We start from the raw sequence: 27600 nt of genomic DNA, 5'->3' as shown, positions 1-27600 counted from the left end.
ACACAGAGAGAGAAACAACATCTTTATTGCCTGCGTGAGGTTACCTACTGTCGCCGGCCTCCTGGGGGGAGGCAGCGTGTTCGGCCGCTGGCGTTCAAGGGCCGCCAGCACAAGCTGAACGGCCCACCACACAAGAATTTGTAACCGCGTAATTTGGTCCGATGTCCGCCACTACTGTAGCATGCTTTCGCAGGGGAAAGTCGAGGCGTTGAAGAGGGTTTAAAGTTAACTGATTTAATTTACTGGTAACATTGATGACATTTAGCACATACAAACTTGAAACAATTACACTTATTACATAGATGAGAAAGACAGTCATAAGATTAAGAGTACTTAGCGGGACATGGCTGGCGGGAACGCGGTCTCCCGGCGGGAGGGCACGACGACGGGCGGCCGAGTTTCTGAAGTCAGTACTTGAGCAGGTCGCCCGCCGCTCCCAATAGCCGGAGGCGCCGCGTTATATTTCTTCAAGCGGTCCGGTGGGGAACGTATTGGGGGGAAAAGCGCATCCTGGAGTGTGCGGACGCAATGGAACAAGGCTTACTGCAGCCAATCGGGGAGACGCTTCTTAGCTCCAATCAGGCACGTCCCCGCCAAAGTGAAAAGGAAAAAAATCCAACACAGAAGACACAAAGTTCAAACTCGAAGGCGCCCGTTTCTGGCAAAAGAATTACTGGTGAGAATAAAGTAGTGCATACAAACTCGAAAGAGGAAAATACAGGCGGTCGTTTGAACCAGACCGAGGGTTCGGAGCACTGAGCGGCCCGCGTAGACGCAACGGGGGGTCGGAGACGCCACTGCGCGTGGTAACCTGGCCGACCAGGAGACGGCCCGTCTTCTGGTCGGCCGACGGGCAAACCACGTGCCGGAGCCGTTTCTCAGAAAAAAGGGGGCCAGGGCCCAGCCGCGTCCGCAGCGTCTTCACACACACTTGGAAGCAAGAGCCTTGGCGGCGAGCACAGAGCTCAAAACAAACAGAAAACATCAACAGACCTCCGCTTCACGACAATATCATCAAAATAGCAAACCACGTTTTTGCAATTCTTCAAGATTTGTGACATCATCTTTCGAAAAACTGCAGGCGTGGACGCCGCACCAAAGCACACACGCTTGAACGGGAACAAGCCTTCATGGGTTATGAATGTGGCTAGGTCCGTACTCCCTTGTTTCAATAACAGCTGGTGATAAAGAGACGCTAAGTCTATGTTAGGAACGCAGACAGCTCAACGAAACATTTGCAACAATTCTTCAACATGTGGCAAAGAATACCCATCAATGGCTATTGCTTTATTCGGCTCCCGGTGGTCCACACACAGCCGGATGTCACCATTCTTCTTTCGGACGACGACGAGCGGCGAGACCCACTCCGAAGCGTCGACACGTTCGATGACATCGCAGTCCTCGAGGCGTCGCTGCTCGTAGGACACCTGATCCCGAAGAGCTCGCGGCAGTCGCCGCAAGTTGGATGCAACCGGAGTCCCACCTGTACGCCGTTGAATACAATGTATGAAAGCTTTGACGACACCCAACTCGTCGTTGAAGAGATGCTCGAAGCCCGGCGGCACGTTCACGGGACACTGCACTTAACAAACTGATGCCAGTCGACAAGTCAGAGATGCACCGTCCAGCTGGATGCCTAACTCCTGATTGGCACCAAGTCCCAACCGCGATGTGCATTTGTCGGTGACGTAGAAGATGATGGAGCAAAACCGCTGCAAAACTTGAAGGGGAGCTTGGAAAGAGCCGATGATGCCAATAAGTTGCTTGGAAAAATTCCGGAGATCGACAACAGCGTTGGACAAGACGTGCAGTTTACTGAAGTGACGCTTTAAGTCTTCAGCAGTTATCAATGACGCTGACGCTCCTGTATCAATCAAGAGTTGCATGGTAACATCGCTGACTTCAGTTTCGACGACTAGGTCTTTTCTTGAAGGAGCACAAACTGTTAGCACGGACGTTGAAGGATGACCATACGGGGATGATGACACTGAAGCTCTCGGAGCTGAGTTGATATCTGCAGACGCCTGATGCTGTACAGGTACATACATACATGTGCAGGGGCGAAGACAATAGCTTCCCTCGGAGAGACTCGCTGAACTGGCGCAGACTTGCGGCACGTCGACGCAAAATGTCCCCATGTGTTGCAAGCGTTGCAACGCCGATTTCGGGCTGGACAGTTACCAAAAGTCTAATCGTGCCGTCTGCTATAGCAGCGGTCGCACAACTGAGGATGGAAGTGGCTTGGAGGCTTCTCTTGCTGAACTGTACTGCGGGTACCTGAAGACGGTTGCGGTTGACGGTAGCCATCTTGCCTTCCCGGAAATTGAGTGACGTCCTGGCTTGCCAGAAGCGATCATGTGACGTCACGGCCTCCCAGACTGCCCAGACCGGTTTTTTTTCTTCGCGCTACCGTATTGCGTGGCCTGACCTACAGCCTGAACGTGGTGAGGCTGCCCGGAAGCGAACGCTTGATTTGCAAGAGACAGCGCCTCGAAGTTTCGGTCAATTTCTTCCGCCTTTTTCATTGATAACAATAACAATACTTTATTTCAACCCAGGAGGGCTGGGGTGTGCTGGAAAGGCCAAAGGCCCATACCGAAAGGCCCAGCACACCGACTTTTACAGCGCAAGAAAAGGAGGGAGGGGGAGGGGGGGTGGAAAGGATGAAAGGAGAGAGGCGGGTTGAATCAGACGATCAGTGGACCGTTCTCAGGTGGCGCACTGCTTGGCGGCAAAGGCTTTTCACTGCATCAGCGTCAGTGGCAGGTTGGCTCCTGAGCGCACTGGGGAGGGAGCGCCACAAGCTCACCACGCTAAGCTCACAAGCTTAGCCATATGCGAGGAGCTTCTCTCTTACTTGAGGGTTGGATGTCCTATGAATGATCTGGTCATGGACGCGTTGCGCTACGTCTGGTCAAACTTGCAACGTACGGCTCTTTCCTTGAGAACGGTCACGTAGTCTAGAAAGCTTTCCCCTGGCAGCTGTAGACGATTTGTGAACTCGTGACGTTCTACAAGCGTGTTCGTGGACGCAGCGAAAAGCCGGTCAAGCTGCTCGACGAGTTTGTCGTACTTCGAAACGGCCGGGCACGAAGAAATGGGCTCAGACACGGGCACGGACGCCGCGTGGCATGAATCGGATAGGGCTTCGTCTTGTTTTGCGTCGCTGAAGGACATGCACTGTCCTTCCCGTCCCGAGACGCTAACGAGCGCCGAGGCGCAACGCAGGTCAGGCCAGTCGCTGCCACCGGCCGCCTCGAGTTGGGCCTGAAACATTCGCTTCTAATTAGGCCACGGAATCGGGGGAGGCCCTGGAAATTCGAGAAACACGGGAAGACGGTCGAAAAGGGACGTGTTCACAGGCAGGTAGCAGCTGGTAGCAGGCAGACAGATAGCAGAAGCAGAAACCGAATAGTCTTAGAGAGGCGAGGGCCTAGGTGGTAGCTCGCGAAAGTCTCCACACAAATGACGCTAGGCCTCGCGCCACCAGACGCGTCAGATAAGCCACAAAAGAGCGGGGATAACGGGACCGCACTCACGGGTTCTTTCTGCCGCGGCTGGAACCGAAGCGAAGAACATCCTCGTCGCCACGATGTAGCGTCGCGGCCGGTGACCGACAACAAGGGCCTAGGGCCTGGAGCGAATGGTGGTGGTGGTGATTTATTAACAAAGGAGGGAAGAGGAAAGGCTTGGGGATATTGTTGAAGTCAACGGGAGTTCACCCTCATACATCCTAGTCCGGGGAAGGGGATTGGGGTTTCAAAGGGTAGGAAGAGAGAAGGGGGAAGAGAAGAAGGGTAGGACAGTGGGGGATAGTCTATATCGCGTTCGTTTCGTCCATGACTCGATGGCTACAAACGCAGCGCTAGTCCTGTTGTAACCAGGGAGTTAAGTAGGTGCTGGAAAACCTCCCGTCGGATGGCATCCGGTCCCGCGGGGAACAGGAAGTCTTCTAGCTTGTGGCACCGAGTCGCTGGAGTGTGGCTGGAGCGGGCGCGAGAAAGTCTCCACACAAATGACGCTAGGCCTCGCGCCACCAGACGCGTCAGATAAGCCACAAAAGAGCGGGGATAACGGGACCGCACTCACGGGTTCTTTCTGCCGCGGCTGGAACCGAAGCGAAGAACATCCTCGTCGCCACGATGTAGCGTCGCGGCCGGTGACCGACAACAAGGGCCTAGGGCCTGGAGCGAATGGTGGTGGTGGTGATTTATTAACAAAGGAGGGAAGAGGAAAGGCTTGGGGATATTGTTGAAGTCAACGGGAGTTCACCCTCATACATCCTAGTCCGGGGAAGGGGATTGGGGTTTCAAAGGGTAGGAAGAGAGAAGGGGGAAGAGAAGAAGGGTAGGACAGTGGGGGATAGTCTATATCGCGTTCGTTTCGTCCATGACTCGATGGCTACAAACGCAGCGCTAGTCCTGTTGTAACCAGGGAGTTAAGTAGGTGCTGGAAAACCTCCCGTCGGATGGCATCCGGTCCCGCGGGGAACAGGAAGTCTTCTAGCTTGTGGCACCGAGTCGCTGGAGTGTGGCTGGAGCGGGCGCGAGAAGTACGCCGGCACACTTTCCAACACAGAGGCGCACCTATATAGTGCACATACGTTCTGAAGGAGGGCGCCACTGACCTACACCACACTGTCGTCTACTCGATTGCTCCATTTCGACGTGGTCGAAGCGAAAGTTAAGGGGCAGGTACCTATTCGCCCCGAACACCCCAAACTCAAACGTTAGGTCCTCGGAGTGCACACCCGAGAGTTCCTGTGGAGAGAGAGGGAGAGAGATAAAAACTTTTATTGACACCACTGGCCTAGGGGGCCGCCATGGCTGCCCCAAGGGCCACCACCACGGCTTGTGCTCGGGTGACCAGTGGGCGCTGGGAGTCTTCGTCCGAGCGGCCCAGGGCCTCCGTCCAGTGGTCAAGGGAAGTTATGGTGGGGTGGGGGTACATTCTAGAAACGTGGTGCGTACCTCCAGGGCAAGCCATACTCGCAGTCTGGTACCGGCCAACCGAATTCATCACGATAAAGCTTCGCCTTCAACCATCGTCATCGTTATAGACATGATTCTGCAATTGTTTTGTTTGACTTTCAACACAATTATTTTTATCACGCGTGAAGACTATTTACGCCGCAAACATTTTAAACAATACTTCTGGTGGTTTTCGTTCCAATTAGGTGCCGATCCCTGGTAAACGTATCTCGTGCGCGCGTTCCATTCTCGTCCCGAACATCATCATCACATCGTCGCCGTCGTCATAACCCTGCGCGTGGTCGCGTGGTCTTCTTAGGAGACGAAGAAGAAAAGTAGGACGCGTTCCAGCCCCCCATCGCGCTCCGAGCTTCAAAAGCCCTCCTGTCGGTATGGCTCTGCCACTCTTCTCACCGGCGCGAAAGGTACGAGCGTCCATTAGCCGATTCGATTTCTCCGAAAAGAGCTGTCTAATTGAAGGCTTTGGGCAACAGTATAGATCACTTGTTCCCCAAAAACGCCGGCTACTGAAGTGCTCGCCCTTTGACGTAGCCTTCGAGGCTTTGAGTTGTCATTGTTCCAGTGTTGTACGTTACCCAGCTGTTCTTGCTACCGATACGTTATATGAGCTCAACGTGAGAATTCTCAGTTTCTTCGTCGTCGTGAGATAAACTGGGACGTTCTGTGCAGCGTTGGCACACACGAAATGTGTCAGTTAGCCAGACTGAGCTTTAGTTTTCCCTCTTGTTGGCGTTGCAGCCCATCCTTAAGTCAGATGCGAGCGACAAAAAGGAAGAGTTGCAGCGCTGCAGGACGTGGCCGGAAGTTGCCAAGGTGAGAAGCATACTTCCTCTTCCTGTATGTCACAGAGGAATTAGTTGTAAGTAACAACTGGGAACGCAAAGTATTGTACCCATACGAACCTCGTGGCTGTACTGTCCAGGAACCTAATTTTTATTTTAGTTCAAGATTATTGTAATCCATTCGGAACATTCAGCATGATGGCTGTTCCGCGTTTGTATACCAGTGTAGTTGGAGATGTAAACGTTTTCATGAATTGTCTGAGTGTCCCAGGTCCACCGCTTTCCAAAGTAATACATTCATGCGGTGGCAGAGTTATTCCCAAACAAGAACATGGTGCCGAGTGTGCGCTTTTTATATACAAATAAAGCGAACAAGCCACGTTCAGAAAATTTGTGATAAGTCATTGATGGGAACATTAATTGACAGTAAACTGTGAAAACGGATTGTCTGTAGATATCACTGCCGAGATGGGCGAGAACACAGATGTGCCTGTGGTGGTAGCAGCCTTTATTTGGTCGGACGCTATAAGATGGATTCTTTTCATTTTTTACAAGGGCCCTTTTCTCGACTTCGTAAATTCAGCGGGAAATGACAGTTATCCAGAAGCCTTCAGCGATTGGCCTTCAGCTTTGGTCACCTGCTTTCCATCATTGTCACTGTGTGTGCATTTTGACGTTTCTTGACATTTACTTCATGGCCAGGAAGAAAAAACTAGATGAAAATGAAATGCAGCAGACATGACAACGTAGGCTTGTGTTCGCTATTCAACACCAATAAAACTTTAAGGCCACACCATTTCTGTAATTGGCTCAGAAGACTTAAGGAAATATAAGCAGTTGGCGGGAACGTTTGCGTCACACACTGTCAACTTCAGCCTGCGTAAATCTGACGTGATGTTACGGAACAGCTTGCAAATGGTGGCTTCCGTCGCCGTGAAATATGGCAAAAAAAAAAAATTTCCTCGACTATCGGCGCCGTCAAATCACCGTGAATTTGCTGCAGGCGCAATTTCGCGCGACATGCGGTTTAACACTATTTTTCAGCGAAAGAAATAAGTTTCGTCTGTTTTCAAGTCCGTGATAACAGAGCGTAAAAATAACGTCCCCTATTCTGTTTTTATGTTTGGCAATAATATAGCAATCATTTGCTTGGCGTAACATCAACGTAAAAGGGCAGTACACGACTATCCATTACAAAGAACCCAACGCATGGTATTTGTCCGCGGTCCTCCTAGTAAGCTGGTGGTTCGCATAATCTAGTTCAAGAGTAAAATAAAAGGCATGCACCCCTCCGTCAAACGGCGACGATGGTTGATCGCGAAACTTTCTCGTGACGGATTCTTTGGTTGTCGTCCAGTTTTTCCAAACCAATTCGACCATGTCGAAATGGAGCAGCCGGATAGACGCCGCCTTCGTAACTCGAGGGACCCGGGTTCAATTCCGGCCCCGGGAAGCGTTTTGTAGCGTGAGCTACACTTGCCGAAGTTGAGCAGTTTCTTGCGGCTCCTGGAGAGCCGTGCTGCGCATGCGCGAGGAGCAGTGACGTCACACGGCGCACAGAACGTTGCTCGCTGCCCGGCGTCTCTCACACACCCCACGCGCCCAGCGTCTTCGCCGACCTCCGTTCCGCACGTGGCGGCCCGGTCCACTTGATGGTCATGCGAGGGGTGGCCGGGTGTGGAACCGATGGCTCGTGCGCCGCAGCAACACCGGTGTGCGCCTGTGGAACCAGCTTAGCTCTTGGGACGGTTGGTGGCGCTGCGCCGGAGCCGCTTGATTCAGATGTCACGTAATGCGTATACCATGTGTGTGTCATTGAAGCAGCAGTAAGCGTGATAATCAAGCTTATCTTAGACAACCAGGAAAGCTAAGAATAACCAGCTGAACCTTAACTCACGCTACGTATATCCTGGCATGGTCGAGCTAAGCCACTGCTATTTCTTTTCCCTTCACTTCGGCGTTTTTGTGTTACAGACGCCATTAGTAGGAACACTAAAGCTTCGCTTTAACAATGACAACGGACTGTTTTATTAATAACTGCGCTTATTGAGTTTCAGTTTAACGAATACGCTAATGAGAGGCATCAGATACGCTCAGCCGTTATCAGACGTAGCGTTTCGCTGTCCTTGCCGCGTCATACAACCGATGGTCACGGCCGTCTTTTTCTTTGGTCACGCTTGTGACATAGCAGCAGACCATAGCGCGGCGGCAGTGACTACCAGGAAGGTGATAATGCGTCAAAACGTGCATTGAAGCAGAGAGCTCAACTATGTTTATAAAAACGATTGAGAGAAATAAATGGGTACAGCAAAAGAGGTTGTGTAAAGTTATTTAGCTTAATACGCGCCTTTCGCTCGGTTTTTGTATTTTTTGGATAAACGTTACTTGATCGCTTTGTGGTTTTAACGCCAATTTTAACCTTTAAAAATGTGTTTCTCTTCCCAGCCTCAGCTGCTGTTCTGATTTTTATAAGAGATGCCAAGCGTTTTGTATCTTATATGCGCAATATATGGTTGCTTGGTGGCGATCTTTATCTAAAGCGTCAGCCTACATTGTATGTCGTCATAGCTAGACCTGCCCACGTCACTGATGGCTTAAGTTTTGCTTACACAAAAATCATGGCGAATTCCTCATGAATTTATGAAGTTGAGAATAGGGCCTCGACCTATTATTTAATTATGACAACAGACGAAATTGTTCTCTTTCGAGGTGTTCATTTTCAGCAGCTTCGCAATTTTATCGCAGCTGTGAATAGCCCCAACCCTCAAAGGAAAGCGTCAGAACATGGCCCTTAATTCTTCCTTCCCAGCCGAAGAGGCCCGCCGCTTCGGAGGTGGTCCAGTTGCCACCGAAGCTTACCCAACCCTCGACTCAAGCACCGCGACACCGCTTCGCTCCATCCTCGCGCAGCCCTCGCCCGTCGCCTCGCAAACAGCGCGTCTCGGAGACCCACTGGGCCATCGTGGTGGCGCTGGTCACCTCGACCACCATCGTGCTGGTCGCGCTGGTCCTCATCGCGCTCGCCTTCGCCACCCGCCCGGACGAGCCCAAGGTGCGCCACCGCTGCACCACGCCCGGCTGCAACGCGCTCGCCCGGATGTTGGACTCCAGCATCGACGCGTCGGTGGACCCGTGCGATAACTTCTACAGGTGGGCGGGGCTCCGCCGCTGTTACGCCTCGAAATGGGAGGACCGAAATTAGAAGCTATTTAAATCTGTGAGGGCGGATGATGAGCGTACCTGTATAAAACACATCACGCATAACGTTGGAGAATGTACACGTATTCCTTTTCCTAATCAGTTAATAATGATAGTGACTCTGCCTTTGTGATAACTTAATGGCACTTGAGAGGACCAAAGTCTTATTAAAGACGATATTCTTTCTTGGGCTACTTAAACCCAGAAATTTTGGTCTGTCTGTATGTCTGTATGTCTGTCTGTATGCCTGTCTGTCTCTCCGTCCGTCTGTTTGTCTGTGACTCGATTCAGCCACCCGGCCAAAGCAAAACAATGCCTGCGCAATAGTCTTATATAGTCACAGCTAAATGTGCCCGTCTATGCCCGGTGTAATGTTCATACTTGTCAACATTGTGGAAGAAGAACAAGACATTACGCAAATATGAGACAACAAATCAATACAGAAGTGATATTTGCAGTGTTCCTTTATAAAAAATCAAACATTCTTGACTGTTGCAAAATGGAATACTTCATCAACTGCAGAAAAACAATTCCCTCCGCCGTCGCCTGCTGTCGCCCTCGCCACTATAGCTTCTGGCGCCATTTTAAGAAATCAACCGGCAACAGTTACGCAAGGTTCCACTAGATAGGTTCCACGTTCTGCTTGCAACGCACGTGGAGTAGGGAAACGGTTCTATAAACGTTGAAGTAGGGCGCCTCGGTTAACGCGCGTCTTCGCCGTACGGCAGCGTTCTCATCGAGACACCCGGTTTGGAGCAGAGGAACGCGGGAAGTTTAAAATGATTTAAGCGAACCTTTGCCGTCTTTACCTTGGGAGGAGCGCGACGCAACAGGAACAACATTAGAGGTGAGCGGGAAAGCGAAGGGAGGCATTTACTTCGCAAAAGCCGATAAAGACTGTCGTCTTTTGACGGCATTTGCAACGAAAAAAAGCAGATACGCGGCCAGTTTTTTCAACAGACAAGCATGGCGCTGTTCATTTCCTTCTCACCCATGAATTCGCAGCAGTCTGGAATCGAGGAACGTTCACAACTTCACTGAGTTATCCAATAGGGACAAGTAAACAAAACAGAAATAGTAGAGTCGTCTTAAGGCTAGTTGAAAGATAATTGTTTTTAACACGAAAGTGTTTTATTCCGGAATTCACTAAGATTTACTTACGTCATATCCTTCACGGAAATTACGCCAGTACAACGAAGCAAGCGGCCTGTAAAGAGTGCACCCCTGCACAGAGCGTCTTCTTGCGGGGAAGCAACCTTTTGTACGAAAGAGTACGTTATACTTAGGGTTGTTCGTTTTCGGCTTTTATATTTTCACACGACGGTGTGTTATGCTGGGCTACACCAAGATTTTAGTGACGTCATATCCGTCACGGAAATTACGCCAGTACACCTTTGCCGAAGCGACCCGCCAGCAGGACGTCGCTGGCCAAGCACACCCACAAGACAGCCGCCGACCCGCAAATCATGCTGATCTGCAGATTTCTCGCACATTTCACTTTCGTTTTGTACCGAATCCTGTGACAGAGGAATCAACCCCAGTTTTTTTTTTTTGTGAAAGTTTTTACTAGACGAGATTTACAGTCATTTTGGGCTGAGAAAGGTGTTTTTACCTCCCCAGGTTACTTGACGAACGCAAAAAATATCCGAACCTTAGCCATAAACTACTTCGCTGAAACAGGTGTACATTCGTAAACCATATATTTTAGGGAGCTTCACCGGTCACCTACCTTCACAGAGTAGAATGACTGCTAATTTGTTTCAGAGCGAAAGCTCTATTACGCTATGTCTCGCAAGGTCATTTAATGCGCCGTAATGACCGCGAGCCACCGGAGATCAGTGTGACAGGACCGACGTTACGTCGTGTGATCCGCTGCAGAGAGGCGTCGCAATAGCGAATTTTAGGTGAGTTTTTCACGGACCGCTCCGCTCCGATAGCAAGCGAGAGCGCCATTGCGCATGCGTGGCGCACTTGTCCGTGCGCGGCATTGGCTCCGGTACTCTGAGCGGGCCGCCGATACCGTAGCGGATCGTCGGAAACGGTCAGCTAAACTCTCTAAGTGGGCTTTATCGGAGCCTCGCCTCTACGGTACCACGTAACTAGGTGAGGGTTTAACTCCTGCTTCGCGAAGCAGGAGTTAAACCCTAAGCGACCAAGCGTCAGCGCGCTGACGCTTGGTCGCTCAGACTCGCCATGGATGGAGCTAACTTTGGGCCGTTTGCGCATGCGCTTCACCTTTTTCTCGGGGTAACTAGGTTCACAATAGTTAATCCGGCCTTTTTTTTAGTGTGCTATCAATTTAGTGTTTTGTCTTCAGCGGCAGTGTGACATATTGGCCATGTCGAACTTGTTGTGGAGGAAGCTTTGCAACCCGGCTAATTCGATCTGAACTCCTTCTGAGAGAGCAAAAGTATTTGGGCCGCATACGTCTGCTTACGTTCCTTGAAGGCGAAATATTTTGCTCCAGTACTGTGACGGATACCATTTACATCTACGGCCACCCGACGACACAGCAGCCACGCTAATTTACCGGCCTGTGTCCACCTTCATCCCTCTTAGTCCACCTAAATCATATCACTCCTACCTAATCCCGCGGTATTAATCAGTAATACCAATTACTTGTGAATCTTAAATCAATGTTAGTTCTTATACTCCCCCTTATTCAACCTTAGTTCGTTTCAATCGATTTTATTCCACATTAATCCCACTTTACTCAATTATTGATTCAATTTTATTCCAGGGTCATTACAAGTCACCTTCCAATGTGACATATAACGTTTTCGCCTTTATAAAACCGATGTCACACAGAGAGGTGAGGAATTTGCTCATCAGGGTATTCCGCTGCAATGGAACGGCTACATTAACTTTCGTATGAAATACCGTCATTGGTTCATTTAGCTTCACACTCTAAAAAGATGTATCCGGCTGTTCCTGTATTCGCGCATCTAAATATTCTACTACGCTTATTGCGGAGATGGCCTACATAAAATTAATAATGTAGGAATTGGGAGCAAGTTCTTGACTTCAACGCTTTTAGCCATAAAATGAGATTGATTGATTGATTGATTGATTGATTGATTGATTGATTGATTGATTGATTGATTGATTGATTGATTGATTGATTGATTGATTGATTGATTGATTGATTGATTTGATTGATTGATTGATTGATTGATTGATTTTGCAGGTCTGTGTGCAACAGTCGCCAGAGCAACAAGTCTGTGTACGCCGAGCACCTGTCCCACTTCATTGGAGAGCTCACGGCTTTGCTGAGGGACACCAGAGCCCTTACGAGAAACCACACCTTGCCGGAGAGCGCGGCCCAGCTGTACCGCAGCTGTGAGTCGGTGCTGCTGAATGGCAGAGACGACCGGGACAACTTCCGGGCCCTGCTGAGCCAAGCAGGCCTCGTCTGGCCGGACATGGACAGTAACGCCGACCTGCTCAATGTCACGGCTCGCATAAGGCGCCATTTCGGCCTGGCGTGTCTGCTGAGAATCGCAAAGGTTCCGCGTTCTTTTTCAAGCGGCCTGACTGGCGCGGGAATCGTCGTGGAGCCAGGCTGCCCGTTCAATGAGCGATCATCCCCCTGCGACGTTTCCGCCTTGAAAGACTCCCGCCCTTTCTACGACGCAGTGGTAAACGCTGCCGCGCGATCCGTGAACAGCAGCCTTTCGCCTAATGCAGCCTTTAACGCTGGTGTCGACATAGAGAAGGATATCTACAGCATTTCGTCGAGCACGTCTCGGGGCACCGTGCGAAACGCGGCAAATGCATCTGAGATGGCTGAGGTCACGCCCCACTTCGGCGAGGAGCAGTGGGAGCGTTTCGTCGAAGAGACAGTGAACGCGGCAGCTCTCCCAATAACGGTGGTCGACGCGGGTTACTTCGTCGCGTACGGCGAGCTGGCGCGTAAGAACGAAACCACGATGGTGTGGTACGCAAGCTGGCTCGCAGTCAGCGACATTGCGCCGCTCATAAGTAAGGACATCGCAGCGCTGAGGTACAGCAAGGAGCCACTGGATGAATACGCGGCCAAAAAGATCTGCCTCACCTTTACTGAGCGACGTCTGGGTGTCGCCGTATTTGCGGACTACGTCTGGAAAACTTTTGCCCGGGACGTTGTTGAGGACATAAGAGGGGCTACGTTGGCGTTGCTGCCGTCGTTCCGGCAGAAGATCGACAAGACGTGGAACGTTTCAGGCAGCATCTACGATTCGTCACACTTCTTCTGGATGACCGAAGCGATCGCCACTAATCGACTGGAAGTCGCAACCACGGAAAGCATGACAGAGTCCGTCGCACGCAACTCGGTAAACGCATGGCGCCTCCGAGAGCGGTTAGCAGACCGCGGCAGTATTTCCATCTGGACGCCACAGATAGGCGACACGCTCTCCCAGGACTCGTACTCCTTCGTTGATTCACGCAAAGCCACCCTGAGGCTGCCTCTCTACGCGTCTCTGTTGCCGCTCTACGACCGGGGACTTGACGCTGGCATCAAGCTGGGTACGTTGGGAGTGCTGTACGCGGTGGGCAACTTCCGGAACGTGGAGCGAACACTTAGCCTCAATGACAAAGTTGTATTAAGGGAGCGTCTGGGGTGTTTTTCGGGCCAGTCTGGCAGGGAGCTTTACAATCATGACTACGATCGAGCGGCGCCTCTACAGCTGGTGGAAAACATCCTCGAAACGACGCTTCCCGACACCACAGCCCGTCACTTGAATACTGCCCTGCATTTCACAAAGAGTCAGACCTTCTTTCTCGCCATGTGCTACCTGCTATGTGATCCCGCATCCGGAGGCGGGAAGTTCGAACGAGCCTGCAACGAGGCAGTGAGGCACTCGCGCCTTTTCTCGAAGGCATTCAAATGCTCGGTGGGCTCGAGGATGAATCCTTCCGACAAGTGCCGACTTTTCTAGTTTTTATCAGTTTGATAAAAGTGCGCTATCAACGTGCATATGCACTATGGTTATGCTTCCGTATGTGCGCTCTTAATGGTGTCACTGTGCTCACAACTCAACAGGTATAAAGATAAAAGTGCTCTATCAACGTGCATATGCACTATGGTTATGCTTCCGTATGTGCGCTCTTAATGGTGTCACTGTGCTCACAACTGAACAGGTATAAAGATCATACGCAACGTAACTTCGAGAGTATTGATTCACTTTTATTTTTTTCTGGGAGTAATTTACACGTTCATATTTATTCAAATGATCTACTCCGTCGTCCCGTACTGAGCCGAGCTCCATTACGCGCACGTTTTATTTACTTTATATTTTCTTCGCCATTCAATGCAGGGGGTTGCAAGGTACAAACCGCCAGGGAAACTTTTTATGGATAACTAATATCGTGGAAGCGTTCAATACATGAAAAGTGAACTGAAAACACTGCATTCTTTCAAAAGTGCTTTGAAATGCCACCTCTTCAAACAGAATTCATAACTGTTTGTAATATCAATGTATTGACACGGATACGAATAGCACTGAGTGTCAAAAAAGTTACTCAAATATGCACGCCGCTCTCTGCTCATTTTCACTTCGAAATTGATATTACTAAAATTATTGATTAAAGCCTTTCTAATCTTTCTCTGTATTACATATGCAGTAATTGATTCTCTTGTTTCATTGTTTAAATTTTTCGTGATATTTGTACTTGAGTGTTTTTATTATATTTATATTTATGTTCACTGACATTTTATGCAACGTAACATCTACAATCTTGCTAATAATAACGCACTGTCTCGATATTTCTGCTAAAAACACTCGTTTCATCGAATCTCCTGTTTGTAGCTATTGTAAAATCATGTATGTCAATCTTTATAGGAGGTCCCGTTGCAGTCTGTGACTTTGGGACCTCCTTCTGTATATCCTAACCATGTACTTAACATTCTGTTTATAATCAAATCTTTTGACTTGATTTGAACAGCCATAACAGCGTGAGAGTACGAATTTAACTGTAATATACACTTTATACAAGATACATAAAGACACGTGATGATGAAAGTGCGCAGTGTGCACGATAAAAATATAAATCTAAAAATGTATTTGGACGAAGCATAGCAGCAACACGACTTGGTAACATTTTTGCACTAAAAAAAATAACCCCGCTTCAGTAAATTTACGCCACCCACTGATGTTACCAGCAAAGCTGCTTGGTGTTCCCTAATCTCATGCCTTCCCCAATCTCAAGTGTTCCCTAATCTCTTCATAGAACTTCGTAAGGAGCCAACCAGCTCCAACTTGAACTGTCCATTTTCAGGATGTCCCAAGCTATACTCGGTGACAACTTAAGAACGGCACCGGAAGTTGCCGCTGTGCCTTATCACCGTAGCCGGATGTTTCTCCGCGCGGCGCAAGTAGGGCGTTACTGGGAATATTTTGAACATGGCGTGAGCCGTTCCCGTGATTTTTTGGACTTAATATGCTTATAAACGACTCCAGTGACGACAAACAAACTGCGTGAGACAAGGCAGACGATATTACGCATTCATAGCAAACCCCTTTCAAAACGCGCGCGCACTGACGTCACGGGTCCGGCGCTTTGGCGGAGCGATACACTACATGCGGTGGTGCCGTTCTTGAGTTGTAACCGAGTATACGAACCTTCTACTCCCGCTTCCCCCACTTGACCTAGCGTCTTCCTGATGTAATAAAAACTCTCTCTCTCTCTCTCTCTCTCGAAGCCGGATGATCGACTCCCGTTCGAGCCAATTCATTCTTGCCGTGTACCGCTGCTTGCGCCATCTACTGGAACGTTTAATTACTTTTGACATTGAAACACTGCTACAAGGGGGCGGCCGCGAGCGCTTTTTGTTTGTTCACAGCGAATTTTATAAATGCTATCGCAAAAATCACGCAGCCATGTATTCTAAATTATGAGAACGAAGCAATTATTACATATATGATTTGCTCAAATATGCCTTATGGTTTTTTCGCTCAACTATGTTGACATTGCCTCTGGATTTAGTGGTTAGAAAAGTTTCGTCTATATGAGCGTCTAGTTCAAGCATTATTAAAACGAAGCTTCAGGGTCCTCACTGATGCCGCTACGCAGAAAATTGCAATCAAATTCGAGCCAAATTGATTCGACGTTAGCAGACGAAACTGCAATGTCGCTACGGCGGCGGTAAAGCTGACTGGATGATACGTATATGGCAGGCCTGCCTCATCGGTTATAGTCTCGACAACAAAAGTCAGGAGAGCACTGAGAGATAGCATATAAGTTTATGCCGGTTGAGGTCATCCAAACTTCCGAAAGACATACAACTGTGAAATAGTGATCTAATGTAGTGAAGAGTCAATCGTTTCATTAAGGATTTTAGAGAGACTGTGGATGCTGAGCTGAGCGAAAGATTTATGGCGTATATTTTTCATTAAGCAAGCATTTTAATTGGTCAGGTAAGTATTCAACCAGTCTGTCCTAAAGCCTCATGCATTACAGAATGTAGTTTTAGCCAAAAAGACGCGAGACAGATCCACTTTCAATGACGTGAACTTTAGTGTGCTCAGTTTGTCTTGCTTTAATTCGGCAGTTGTCTGTACAGAGGAACCACGAAGAAAAAAATATAAAGAGAGGACACCCGGGCAAATCTTAGCCGAATGATTGCATCACGATCACGTGAAAGCCTAACTTTTATTCTTCTCGGCAGCTGGCGCGAGTGGTGAAAAATGTATCTAAAACTGTGCTAACACACGATATTATACTTTTAAGATTTCGTCGCTTACTGGGCGACACACTTCTATTTATGTAACAAGTTGAATAGTTGTCACTGCACGTTTTTGTGGCTTGTATGCACGATATGAAGGCAAGCCTGTCCAAGCCGCATGCAGGAGCCGCCATTTGCCTCTTTCGGCAACGTTTTCATGTACGTTTCTGAAGCCTTGTGCTAACTTTTTTTGTGAAGAAAGAAACCCCCAGTGCTTTCTTCGCAGCATCGGTTTTGAATCCTGAACAAAAGGAGAGACTTTTTTTTTTTAAGTGCCGGTGTGGCGTATCGTATTTGTTTCCTTGTATACTTCAAACGCTGCGAGCATCGCGTAGCTTCAGGGCAATCAGACATTGCTGGTTCTGCGTGTTTAGGATAAGAGCTTAGGAAATGCACGGGAAATCCGTAAGAGACCATTTTTTTTTTTAGCGGGACGTAATAATATTTTGCGGAGGTTGTGCGGTTTGCTCAAGCGCTGAGGGATGTCAGCGGTAAGCGCCCGTCACCGCACGTAGCGTTTACGGCGGCGAATTAGGTGCGGAAGTGGCCGGCTGGCCTGCGGTCCGTAGGCGAAGCAAGCGTTGTGCGCTGTGCTATTACTGCTATTATCTATTATGCCGTGATGCGCTGCAGTGCCGTCCGTGCAAAGGTACAGCGAAGGTACAGACGCCTTTGCAGGCACGTTCGCGTGTGGTGCGTTGCATTAGTAAGTCGGCTCTCCTCTTTTTTTAATTTATATCATGGAATAAAGTTGGCTGTTCCTTCCTGCAAACGCTCGTTCAATTCAGATAAGCGTGACCGTGCCTTACATGCACATTATCTGGGTCGCATCGGAAGGGCACGCGTTACAAGAGCATGCGAGCAGACGATGTCGCGAAATTGGCTGCGCGGACCGCCGTGCGGCTACCACTGGTGCACAAACGCGGTCCTCCGCTCCAGGCTCGCAGCACCCCGCTGTCGCTGCGGGGAACCACAGCCTCGCTTATTGGCCACCGGAAGCAGCAAGCCTACGGTCAACATAGAGTTTCTTACTAAGAAACTCTATGACGGTCAAAACGCTCATATCCTTGTGGTATGCCACAATGCAATACCTTGCTTCCACGGGCGTCCACGGGCGGCGCTGCATGTACCGCAGGCCACGCGCTCGCAGTGTCGCGTTTCAATCCGTGAGCATTGTTACAGCATTTCAATAATATCACGGGAGCGACGACCGATGGGAATGTTAGCGCCTTATAACGGTGTCCACGGGCAAAAAAAAAAAAAAAAAAATCGGCGAGAGTACGCGCACGCGCATAAAACTATCCGCTGTAGGAATGTCGTCTGTTACGCTGTTCTCCTTAGAGCAACACACCCCTGTTGCTCTTACGTACGGAGGTCGTTTCGCCAGCAACAGAACTAGCTAAGCAGCGTAAACATACCAGATGCCCGCGCCGGGCAAGTGATACAAAAAAGAAATCTAACGCACATTGGAGATGTGCGTGCATTAACTCCGATTTCTCCTAAACCAAGCATAATGCCAATACAGTGGCAGGGGGTGTATCGCTTCTAAGGAAACAGCGTAGCAGATAATGCTCACAAAAGAGAGGGCCTTTGCGCGTGCGCGTACGCTCCACTATTTCTCCAGTGGACACCGAAATAAGGCGCTGTCATGCCGACCAATCGTTACTCCCGTGATATTACTCCCGTTACTCCCGTGATGCTTTCGTGAATTGTTTAAAAAGAGCACGCTTATCCCCCAATCCTGCAACAGCCTCCAGTTGAGGCTAGCAGTATCAATAAATAAATAAATAAATAAAATATTACTAAAAAAGTGGGAGGCTGTAAGCGACTCGGTAACTTTATCTGCATTATTTGGCTGATCTGAGAATAAAGGACATCCTTACACTCATTATAAGCTTTTACAAGTGCGCCAATAATCGTGCGCTGCCTGCTTACCCGCCGAACCTACCCACCGACGCCAAAGACGTGCGCCCGTCGCTTCGTTATGGCTATGGCACGTCAAGTGCGGTGAAAACGCCTGCATTCGGCAGATAACAGCTTTGCCCGAGGCAGCTTGAGTATGGAGCGAATTGAAATCTTCAAAGTGGGTCTTCGTTTTACATTGTATATTAAGTCTGCTATCGCAGGCATTGTATAAAACTGTTCCATACTTGCCGCTTTTTTAAGCATTTGCTTGAAATACTCTGGCTATGCTGTGTGTTTTCCGTGTTTTTCAGCTCATGGCGCCTGGGGGTCATCGATACGATGCTCACTGCTGCGTGCCATGTTGCCTCCCCCCCCCCCCCGCCCCCCCCCCCCCCCCCAGCGTAAAATACAGGGTGGTGCGACGATACTTGGAACACTTTAAATTTTTTGTATGAGCGAACTGCCGGTCTGTTCGCGCTCAAACTTCACACGAAGGTCGCAATTTGTGGCCTACTTTGTTTGACACCGGGAACAATGACGGTGCTTACCTGTTTATTCTGATAATAAATAAAAACGATTTTCGCCTATTGGAAAATGGCGGCCGATTTGGATGTGCGAGCCAGCGCAAGTTGATCTTGGAACGACGGCGCCACCTTGTGTATGCAGAGCGAAACGGACGTTTGGGATTCACGCTCCTTCCACCAGAGCTCTTCGATGTGGGAAGTTGCGAAACTCCGCCTCAAAAAACGGCCCGCACCTGGACCTTTGGATCGCGCGTATACGGTGGCGCCACCGTGGCCACCGCACGCACCATCTAAAAACCAAACTAACTATCCAAACTGACAATTTAAATTTTATTTTAAACATGCACAACTCTTTATTTTGTACTTTCCTAAGTTATTTGTTGCTGGTAGCACTGAGTGGCGGCGAGTGTGCTATTCAAAATCACCCTTCCAGCATTTCGGTAGCGTCACAATATAAAAAAATATTTTTTTTTTCCCGCACTCCATTCACTGCAAGTGAGGCTGACGACCCGAGCGCCACTAAACGGTCGCCGGAGAAATGTCTGATCGTCCGATGATCGAGGCATTATGAAAGTCTACCCTTCAAGCGTATTTTAGACGTATGTGTCCAGCGACAGCCTCCCGATAATGAGAAAGTGAAGGAAGCTCACACTAACGCGCAACACTTGAAGGGAGAGAAGCTGCACGCATTCTTCACGACCATCACCACGGTTGAAGTCCACGATTGCATGTATACGGTTTGCTTCTCCTTCACCGCCGCAACGACCTTTACTCCATCGTTGTTGCTACAAGCGTGAGCTTCCTTCATTGTTTTTTTTTTGAAGTGACAATCATTTCACATCATCTTGGAGGGAGGTACGCTATGATGGGTCTTTCTCTCCAAGAAACTGTTGCCACGACCACGGCAAATGCTGGAGTTTCTTGTTTCTTTTTTTTGACAATCTTGGCCGATCTCCCTAAGTGGGTATGCTTGCCTTGACAAACTTGCGCCGGGGGCGCTGGGCGGTCTCCGCCAACCATGCCCACACCACCACTAGGCATTTTCCTGGCTTTTTTTGGCTCAGTTGGGCGGTCGCCGCGAGGCGCGCACGCACATGCAAGCGCTCACGTGCGCTCCGCATTTTCTCCGTATTTTTAACGGCGGACAGCATACACTAACAGTTTGCTCAACAGCTTCGCTGTTAGAATAGCACACAGCAGCAATCATATGCTCGTTAATTCCGTGGTAAGTGACAATTTGACGTATCTCACTCTAGTTGCCAGACCACAAATTGGAATGAAGCGCGTGCACCGTAGCTAAACAGGGTCAGTGACGCCCGGCACACCAGCACCGCAGTTTGTCTCTTTTTCTTCTCAATCGCCGCCTACAGCGGCGATACGACGCGCACAGTGGTCGCAACACGTACAAGTACACAAAACTTTCAATAAAACTGGTTAAATTCGCAGATATTTATGAATAAAGTTCGCACCGCAGTAAACTCAGCTGTTTTTCACGCCTTCAGCGACGCACGTCGTCATACGGGAGAACAAAGTTAAGTTTGACGCTGCAGTACCGCAGCTACTGTAGAAATGTAAACGTTGGTTAGGAGATCCTAAGAAAAGCTTGAGAAGCAATTATTCGATAGTGCGTAAGCATGCAGACCGTATTCTTCCTACTACAGCAAGGCCCTCCTAGACTTTCTGACGAGGCTCATTCCCTGTCATGGCACTTTACTGCAAAACACAAACGCACAGTGATTAAGCCAATTTTGCAAAGACCGAAGCTTTGTATAGCGGGTTTGCCTGCTTTGCAACGATCTTCTACAAGTCGCCTTCACCACTGCACACGAGTGCGCTGCTGAAAAAACAACTTTTTTGAGGAAATATAAGCAGTCAGTATGAAGACCCCGGGGCCTTTTATTCAAGCCAGCATGTCGAACAAAAAAAAAAAAATACCGATTCGGTTGCGGTTCGAATTTCGGTTGAATTCATTTCTTACCAGTTCAGTTCGGCTTCTACTAAATCAAGTTACGAACCGGTTCGGAAGCCGGTCCAAAAGCTTTGAAGTTGAAGTTTATTTTCTTTCTGCATACAGGGTGAGATGACGGAAAGACCGCGGAAAAAGCAAAAGGCTAGAAACCTGACAGAGGTTTTTCCCCAGAACCGGGTCGCGAACCGGCTCGACAAGTGAATTATCAGCGAATTGATAAAGAAATGTTTAGTAGTTTAAAGTGACGATGCAAACAAGATACAGAAAAAATTCCAGGCTGCTTTTTTCCCCAATCACAGGGGTGCAACTTCAGAAAAAACTTTAAACAATTGGAATAGATAATTTGGGAAAATTAAAGCAAGTTCCACGCCTGTGAAATCTGCTGAAACATCGAAGCTGGGTTCGGCACGCTAGCGGCCACCTCCCGCAGCGGCGGGGGTCACTCACAACGCCAGTTGCCGTGGTATGTACACTTTTTGCCAAACTTTTCTAGGCCAATCGTAAGCCTTCTCGACTACGAAGAATTCAAAGTATGATCTTTACCTTTAAATGTGGGAAAAACATTTTATGACAGTAAGAAAGAAAAGTGTTTCCGCTAGCTTTCCAGCATAAAACGTTTCAGCCTATAGGACGTGAGCTTGTACAGTCAATTTTTATCGGCGTGCGCACTTTCGGCTTGGCCTAGAAAATTTCGACAAGGATTTTACGTACTCGATGCTGACCCACGGAGGTCTGGTTGTTTATCGGCGCATATATGTGGGGTGGTACAGTGGAACCCCGCTGATACGTCCCCCGGACTTACGATGACCCGCTTCTTACGACGGATCACCATGGTCTCGGCAAAATCTCCATAGAAACAACGCTTTAAAAACCTCGATCGAATGACGCCCAGATGCGGGAGATCCGCTTCATATGACGGACCCTGGCACCAATGAACCGGCGTTTTTCTCATATTTTACACCGATTCACCGTTGCGACACTGCTTGCACATCAAGAAGTGTCAAACCCCCGTTTGACGCTGCTTGATGTGGAAAAGTCCTCACGCGCGCTAGACCACTCGCTGAACAGACGCATGCCAAGCAGGCGGGTACTCGTGAACGGGAGTTCACCTTCGACGGCCCCGCGCGGAAGCAGTACACCAACGCGCCAACCGCGAGAAGTCGAAGTTCTGGCGGCAGGCGGACCGTGACTTTGAAGCTCCCATCGAGCCGCTGACGTATGCGAAAACACATATGACGCAACCCCGCGGTGATGACCGAACACTGGCTTTCCCCGCACGCTCGATCCAAGTTTCTTCCTTTCACGACTATCGCTCACCTTATATGTCTGCTCTCTGCTTATCAAAGCCACGTTGTCACTCCACTCCTTTCGTTGCTAGGGTGTCTCAATTCACGCGCGTCCACCGCAAAGGTGGAGACACGTATTCGTTGGCGCCGCCATTTTTGCTCGCTCACTGGCCGCCGCAGCAAGTCACTGTAGCAAGACCACGCTATAATTTTCGCCGCAAAGCGATTTGGTCGCGAAGTTTGAATTATCTTATCTATTTTGCATTGCTGGGCCTTGTGGGAAACGAAAACAGCTATGTGTTGAGCACTTTGACCTAATAGCGACGGCACGGGACCGTTCAAGGGGCGTCACCACCCTGTACGGGAGCTGTTTTTTTTTTTTCATCTCCGCCTTGTACTATCGTTCGTTTCGCTTAGCCTTGACAGTTTCACGCTCGCTTGTGCCCTCTCAAATTGCTTACCACGTTGGCCTTATCTCCCTCGCGCAAGGCACAGGGCTGGCGAGCTATAAATAGCGCAAGACGGCACGGGTGTCGCGTAGCGTGGCGTGTTTGACTGGCGGGCTAGCTCGGACGCCGGGAAGGAAAGGGAGGCGCAATGTTTTTATAAAACTTGAGATTTCAGCTAAAGGTTTGCAAATAACGAAAGAACGCCCTAAACATAGTAGTTGAAATAAGTTCTTATCTCGCCTGTCGTCTGAGACCGTCTGCTAGGTCGACATTTACCCACACCCCGGTCGCACGACACCCCGGTCATACGACGCTTTCTCGCAGTCCCTTGAAAGTCGTATTACCGGGGTTTCACTGTAGTACGCCGCGTGGCCCGGCGCACGAGCCGAGATCGGGCACTGGACAGCCGTCGAGGCCGTGGCGCCATCTGTCAGCCCAGCGCGGTATCTTCGCCGTGCGTGACGGGCATCATCAACGGACATTTCGAAACCCTAAGCAGCTTCGCTGTTAAAATGGATTGAGCAGGGACGATTCTCCGGCAATTTTTTCACCCCGCCCTTCTATTCTGCATGGACTAGATAAGGGTGTTTTCACGAGAGATGGGACAGGTGTACCCGGTCTACATTTTTAATTTGGTTGAAAATTTTATGCATTGCTCTTTGTGCACATGAATACGATAACCGAAGTAAGTTTGGAGGCAACAAAGCTTCCCTTAAAATAAAATCCCAAAGCCGACTGGGGTCGCAGGTGCGTTGGACGTATGTATGTATGTATGTATGTATGTATGTATGTATGTATGTATGTATGTATGTATGTATGTATGTATGTATGTATGTATGTATTGTTCATTGGAAAGGAAGATCCACCAACAGGCGTAAATTGTCTCGCCTAGGGGGCGGACACCGGAACGCCTGCTGGTGTAGGGGGGGGGGGATAGAGATGAAAGAATACACAGCAATAGGAGGATAGGGGAGAAGGTTGACATTATCGTGTATATAACACACTGGGCAAGTTGACAAGGATAAATATAACGCAGTGTCTAGAGGGCCATCCGACGGCACTCTAGCTGATCGCTGCAGGCATGGCTAGAGTGCCTTCCGACGACATTATAACATATAAGACGAGGCAAACTTCGGCCAAAGCGTCTGTCGTTTCAGTGTGGATTCAACTTCCGGTCACCGTACCGTAGCTCCGACGGAGCGGTGATAACGGCCCAGTCTGGCCGCGGTAACAGGATTTCTGCCAACGACTCCCAGGATTATCAAGTGCTTTTGCCCCAGTTGCCCACCGGTCAGTCTGCTTTGAATACTGTGTTTCTGCATGCCGACATGCGTGCAGGCCCGTATCGTGTCGAAGATTTTCGAGACACTTTGACGCGCCTCGCTTTGCTCGCCGACGTGGTGGCATTGGGGGCGTACCAAATGAGTCACGTTTGGGCCGTGACTTTCAAGTCAGCGGAAGGCGTCAAAAAAATGTTAGCCCAGAGTGACGTAAAAGTGAAGGACCGCCGCTGCATTTTGATAGACCCTTCAAACCAGGAAGTTCGGCTGAAGCTTCACTGGCTCCTTTACAATGGGCCGGACGAAGATGTTTGCGCTGCGCTCGCTCCCTACGGGCGTGTCGTCGAAGTGCGCAAGGAGCGTTGGCGTGTCGACGGCATACGAGATAAGGGGTCAACTCTGCGGTCGGTAGCGCTTAAGTTGAAACCGGGAGTGACCATGGACGACCTGCCGCATGAACTCCGAGTCGGGGGGGATAAGGCTCTCGTCGTTGTCGCCGGCAGGGCCCCCCAGTGTTTGCGCTGCAACGCCAAGGGCCATATCCGGCGCGACTGCGAAGTGCCACGCTGTTCCTCCTGCCGTCGCTACGGGCATGAGGCAAGTGCGTGCGTCAAGACGTATGCCAGCGTCACCGGGCCGACGAGAGAGGAAGACCTTCGCGAAAACCTCATGGACGAGGCGGACGCGGAGGAGACTGCAGTCGGAACCACCGGTGAGGCGGCAACGGAGCAGGACCCGGCGGGAAGGGTTGAGGCCGAGGCTGGTCGGAGCGCTCCTGAAAAGGAGCAGCCTGGTGAGCTGAAGACGCTTCCCCCCAACGCCTCGTCGAGCAAGGGTAGTGGCACCAAGGTGGTGCGCCAGGAGACACCACCGGCTCCCGCAGTGGACGACGAAGGGATGGAACTCGGTGGTGACGGTGCTGGCGTTGCCGCCGGAAAGCGTCAGCGTGAGGACAACGTCACCGGCCAGGGCACCGATGAGTCCAGCAGCGGTGAGCCGCCAGGGAAGACGGTTTTGGGGCGACGTGTGGGCTACAAGTCCAAACCAAGCGTTCCCCCCGACCGGCCTACGCCCCCCGGAAAGCCCACCTAGGACTGGACTGGTACTCCGGAAAGTTTCTCTGCATGCCATTCTACTGGGTTGGTGTGCACTACAGTATCGAGGCAGGAGGGTCTGTTGAGTTCGGGGATTAGTGGTTACATAGCTTAAGGCGTCCTTTCATCCTTCACCCGCCGCGGTGGCTCAGTGGCTAAGGCGTTGCGCTGCTGAGCACGAGGTCGCGGGTTCGATTCCCGGCCGCGGCGGCTGCTTTTCTGATGGAGGCGAAAAGCAAAAACGCCCGTGTGTACGAGATTTCGGCGCACGTTAAAGATCCCCAGGTGGTCAAAATTAATCCGGAGCCCTCCACTACGGCGCGCCTCATCGCCTGCGTTGCGTCGGCGCGTTAGACCCTACAATCAATCAATTTCATCCTTCATTAGCGTTCAGTTCACCCTATAATTTGCGTTGCGCCACCTTGAATGAACGCGGATTGTCTGAGCGCAAGCGTCAGAACCAATTGTACAGGCTTATGAACGAGAAAGATTTAGACGTGGTGCCTTACAAGAAACGAAAGTGGAGAGCGAGCAGAGCACAGAAAGAATGGTGAATGTGTTCAGTTCACAATATCACGTCTGTATAAGCCACGCGGTGGGCTTATCGGATTCGGCAGGATGCGCACTTTTATTTCGTCAGAGTTTCGGCGTTGTTATCCAAAATGTAACGTCCAGTGTGTCTGGCCGGTTTGTTGTATGCGATTTTTTGTTATCGTCGCGAGAGGGGCGAATTATATGTGTGTATGCGCCGACTAAAGCAGTTGAAAGGAAAGTCTCCTTTGAAGACTTAAGGCCGTGGTTTCGTACAGAGCGGGCTATTGTATTTCTAGGGGATTTTAATTGTGTGTGTGCTCTGCTCGAGATAAATCCAGTTGTACTCCGTTTCGTGATAGTAGCACAATTGCACTGAGCGAAATCGCAGCAGATTTCGGTTTAGAGGATATGGGGGATGCCTTGGATGGCACAGGAGCGGTACATTTTACTCATTTTCAAGGTGTGAGTCATGCGCGTTTAGATAGAGCCTATGTATCTCTTGATCTTGTACCAGAGTGCTCAGAGTATAATGTTACGCCTGTGTCTTTTGGTGACCACTGCCTGGTCTCTTTCTTGATTGGTAAGCGAAAAGAAATTGGGAAGACGTTTAACTGGAGCCTGTGGAAAATGAATCGCCAATTATTGAAGGATGAAAAATTTGTAGCAGAGGTCACTGAAAAGATTAGAGCATTAATAGAACAGAAAAATTCTAGCTGTGCCGGTAAGTGGGAGAGATTCAAAGAAGAAATTAAGATGAAAGCCTTGGAAAGGTCAAGTGCCTTACATCATGATAAAACGAAAAAAGACGCCCTGCTCAGACGCAACCTGGAAACACTTTTAGCACTAGAGAGCCAGTCACCGGGACTGTGTAAGAATATTAAAACCGTGAAACAACAGTTGGAGTCTATCGAAGAAGAAAGGTACCATGGGGCAATAGTCCGAGCCAGAGCGGAGAAGTTTTTGTTAGGTGAAGCACCAACCAAGCGAGCTCTTTGCTCTGAAAAACGTTACGCCACCAGAAACACAATCAGTGAAATAGAGTACGATGGACATGTATCAAGTGACCAGAGAATAATAGAGAACGTCTTTTGTGAGTATTACGATAGTTTGTTTGCATGTCAACCGGTAAACTTAGACCGGTTTAGGGAAGAGTTTATGCGTTTCTTGCCGGTCATTGACGACGAGGTTAAACATAGTCTGGAAGTTTCAATTACACCTGATGAAGTTAAGAAAGCAATTGACGATTTAAATCCGGGCAAGTCTCCGGGACCAGACGGGTTGTGCGCGGCGTTTTACAAAGCGTTTCGTGATGACCTCAGTATAATATTGTGCGAACTCTATACGAAAGCATATGAGCGGGATAGATTGCCACCATCTTTCTCAAGTTCGCACACTGTGCTCATACCTAAAACAGATGACAGGGATGAACTAAAGAAGGTCACAGCGTATAGGCCAATCACGTTAACTAACGTCGATTATAAAATATTAATGAAAATTCTAGCAGGGAGGTTACAGATGGTGATAACGGATATAGTGGGGGAGCACCAAACATGTGGTATAAAAGGAAGATCTATAACAAGTAATATACACGCAGCGAGAAGCATCCTAGAATGTTGTGACAGTATGGACTTAATTGTAGCCATGCTCCAAATAGACCTCGAAAAGGCCTTTGATTAAGACTCTCATGAAATGCTTTTTATCATCTTGGAACAAGTAAACTTGGGAAGAATAATAGCGGGGGGTGTACAAATGGCTTATAAAGGGTGTTCGACAAGTTTGGTTATTTAGAAGTCGGTGTGTCGTCCAATTAATGTCGCACGTTCGGTTCGCCAAGGGTGCCCGCTTTCACCTTTACTTTTTTGTTTATACATTGAGGCCCTCTG

At 49.4% G+C, this 27600-nt stretch overlaps 1 protein-coding gene across 1 annotated transcript; it reads left to right on the top strand.

The window, feature by feature from the left end:
- Nucleotides 1-343: 343 nt before the first annotated feature.
- On the top strand, nt 344-13952 carry LOC144180240 (uncharacterized). Its single transcript, XM_077708619.1, has 5 exons — nt 344-406; nt 1317-1460; nt 5730-5804; nt 8583-8923; nt 12159-13952. The coding sequence occupies exons 1-5, from the start codon at nt 344-346 to the stop codon at nt 13888-13890; spliced, it is 2355 nt and encodes a 784-aa protein (XP_077564745.1). The 3' UTR covers nt 13891-13952.
- The last annotated feature ends 13648 nt before the right edge of the window (nt 13953-27600 follow it).

Source organism: Haemaphysalis longicornis, unplaced genomic scaffold (assembly GCF_048455015.1).
Source record: "Haemaphysalis longicornis isolate Haplotype H1 unplaced genomic scaffold, Haemaphysalis longicornis Haplotype H1 scaffold_4, whole genome shotgun sequence".
Classification (NCBI taxonomy): Eukaryota; Metazoa; Arthropoda; class Arachnida; order Ixodida; family Ixodidae; genus Haemaphysalis; species Haemaphysalis longicornis.
The sequence above is the reverse complement of the archived record's forward strand: the minus strand, read 5'-3'. Positions and strand labels throughout refer to the sequence as shown.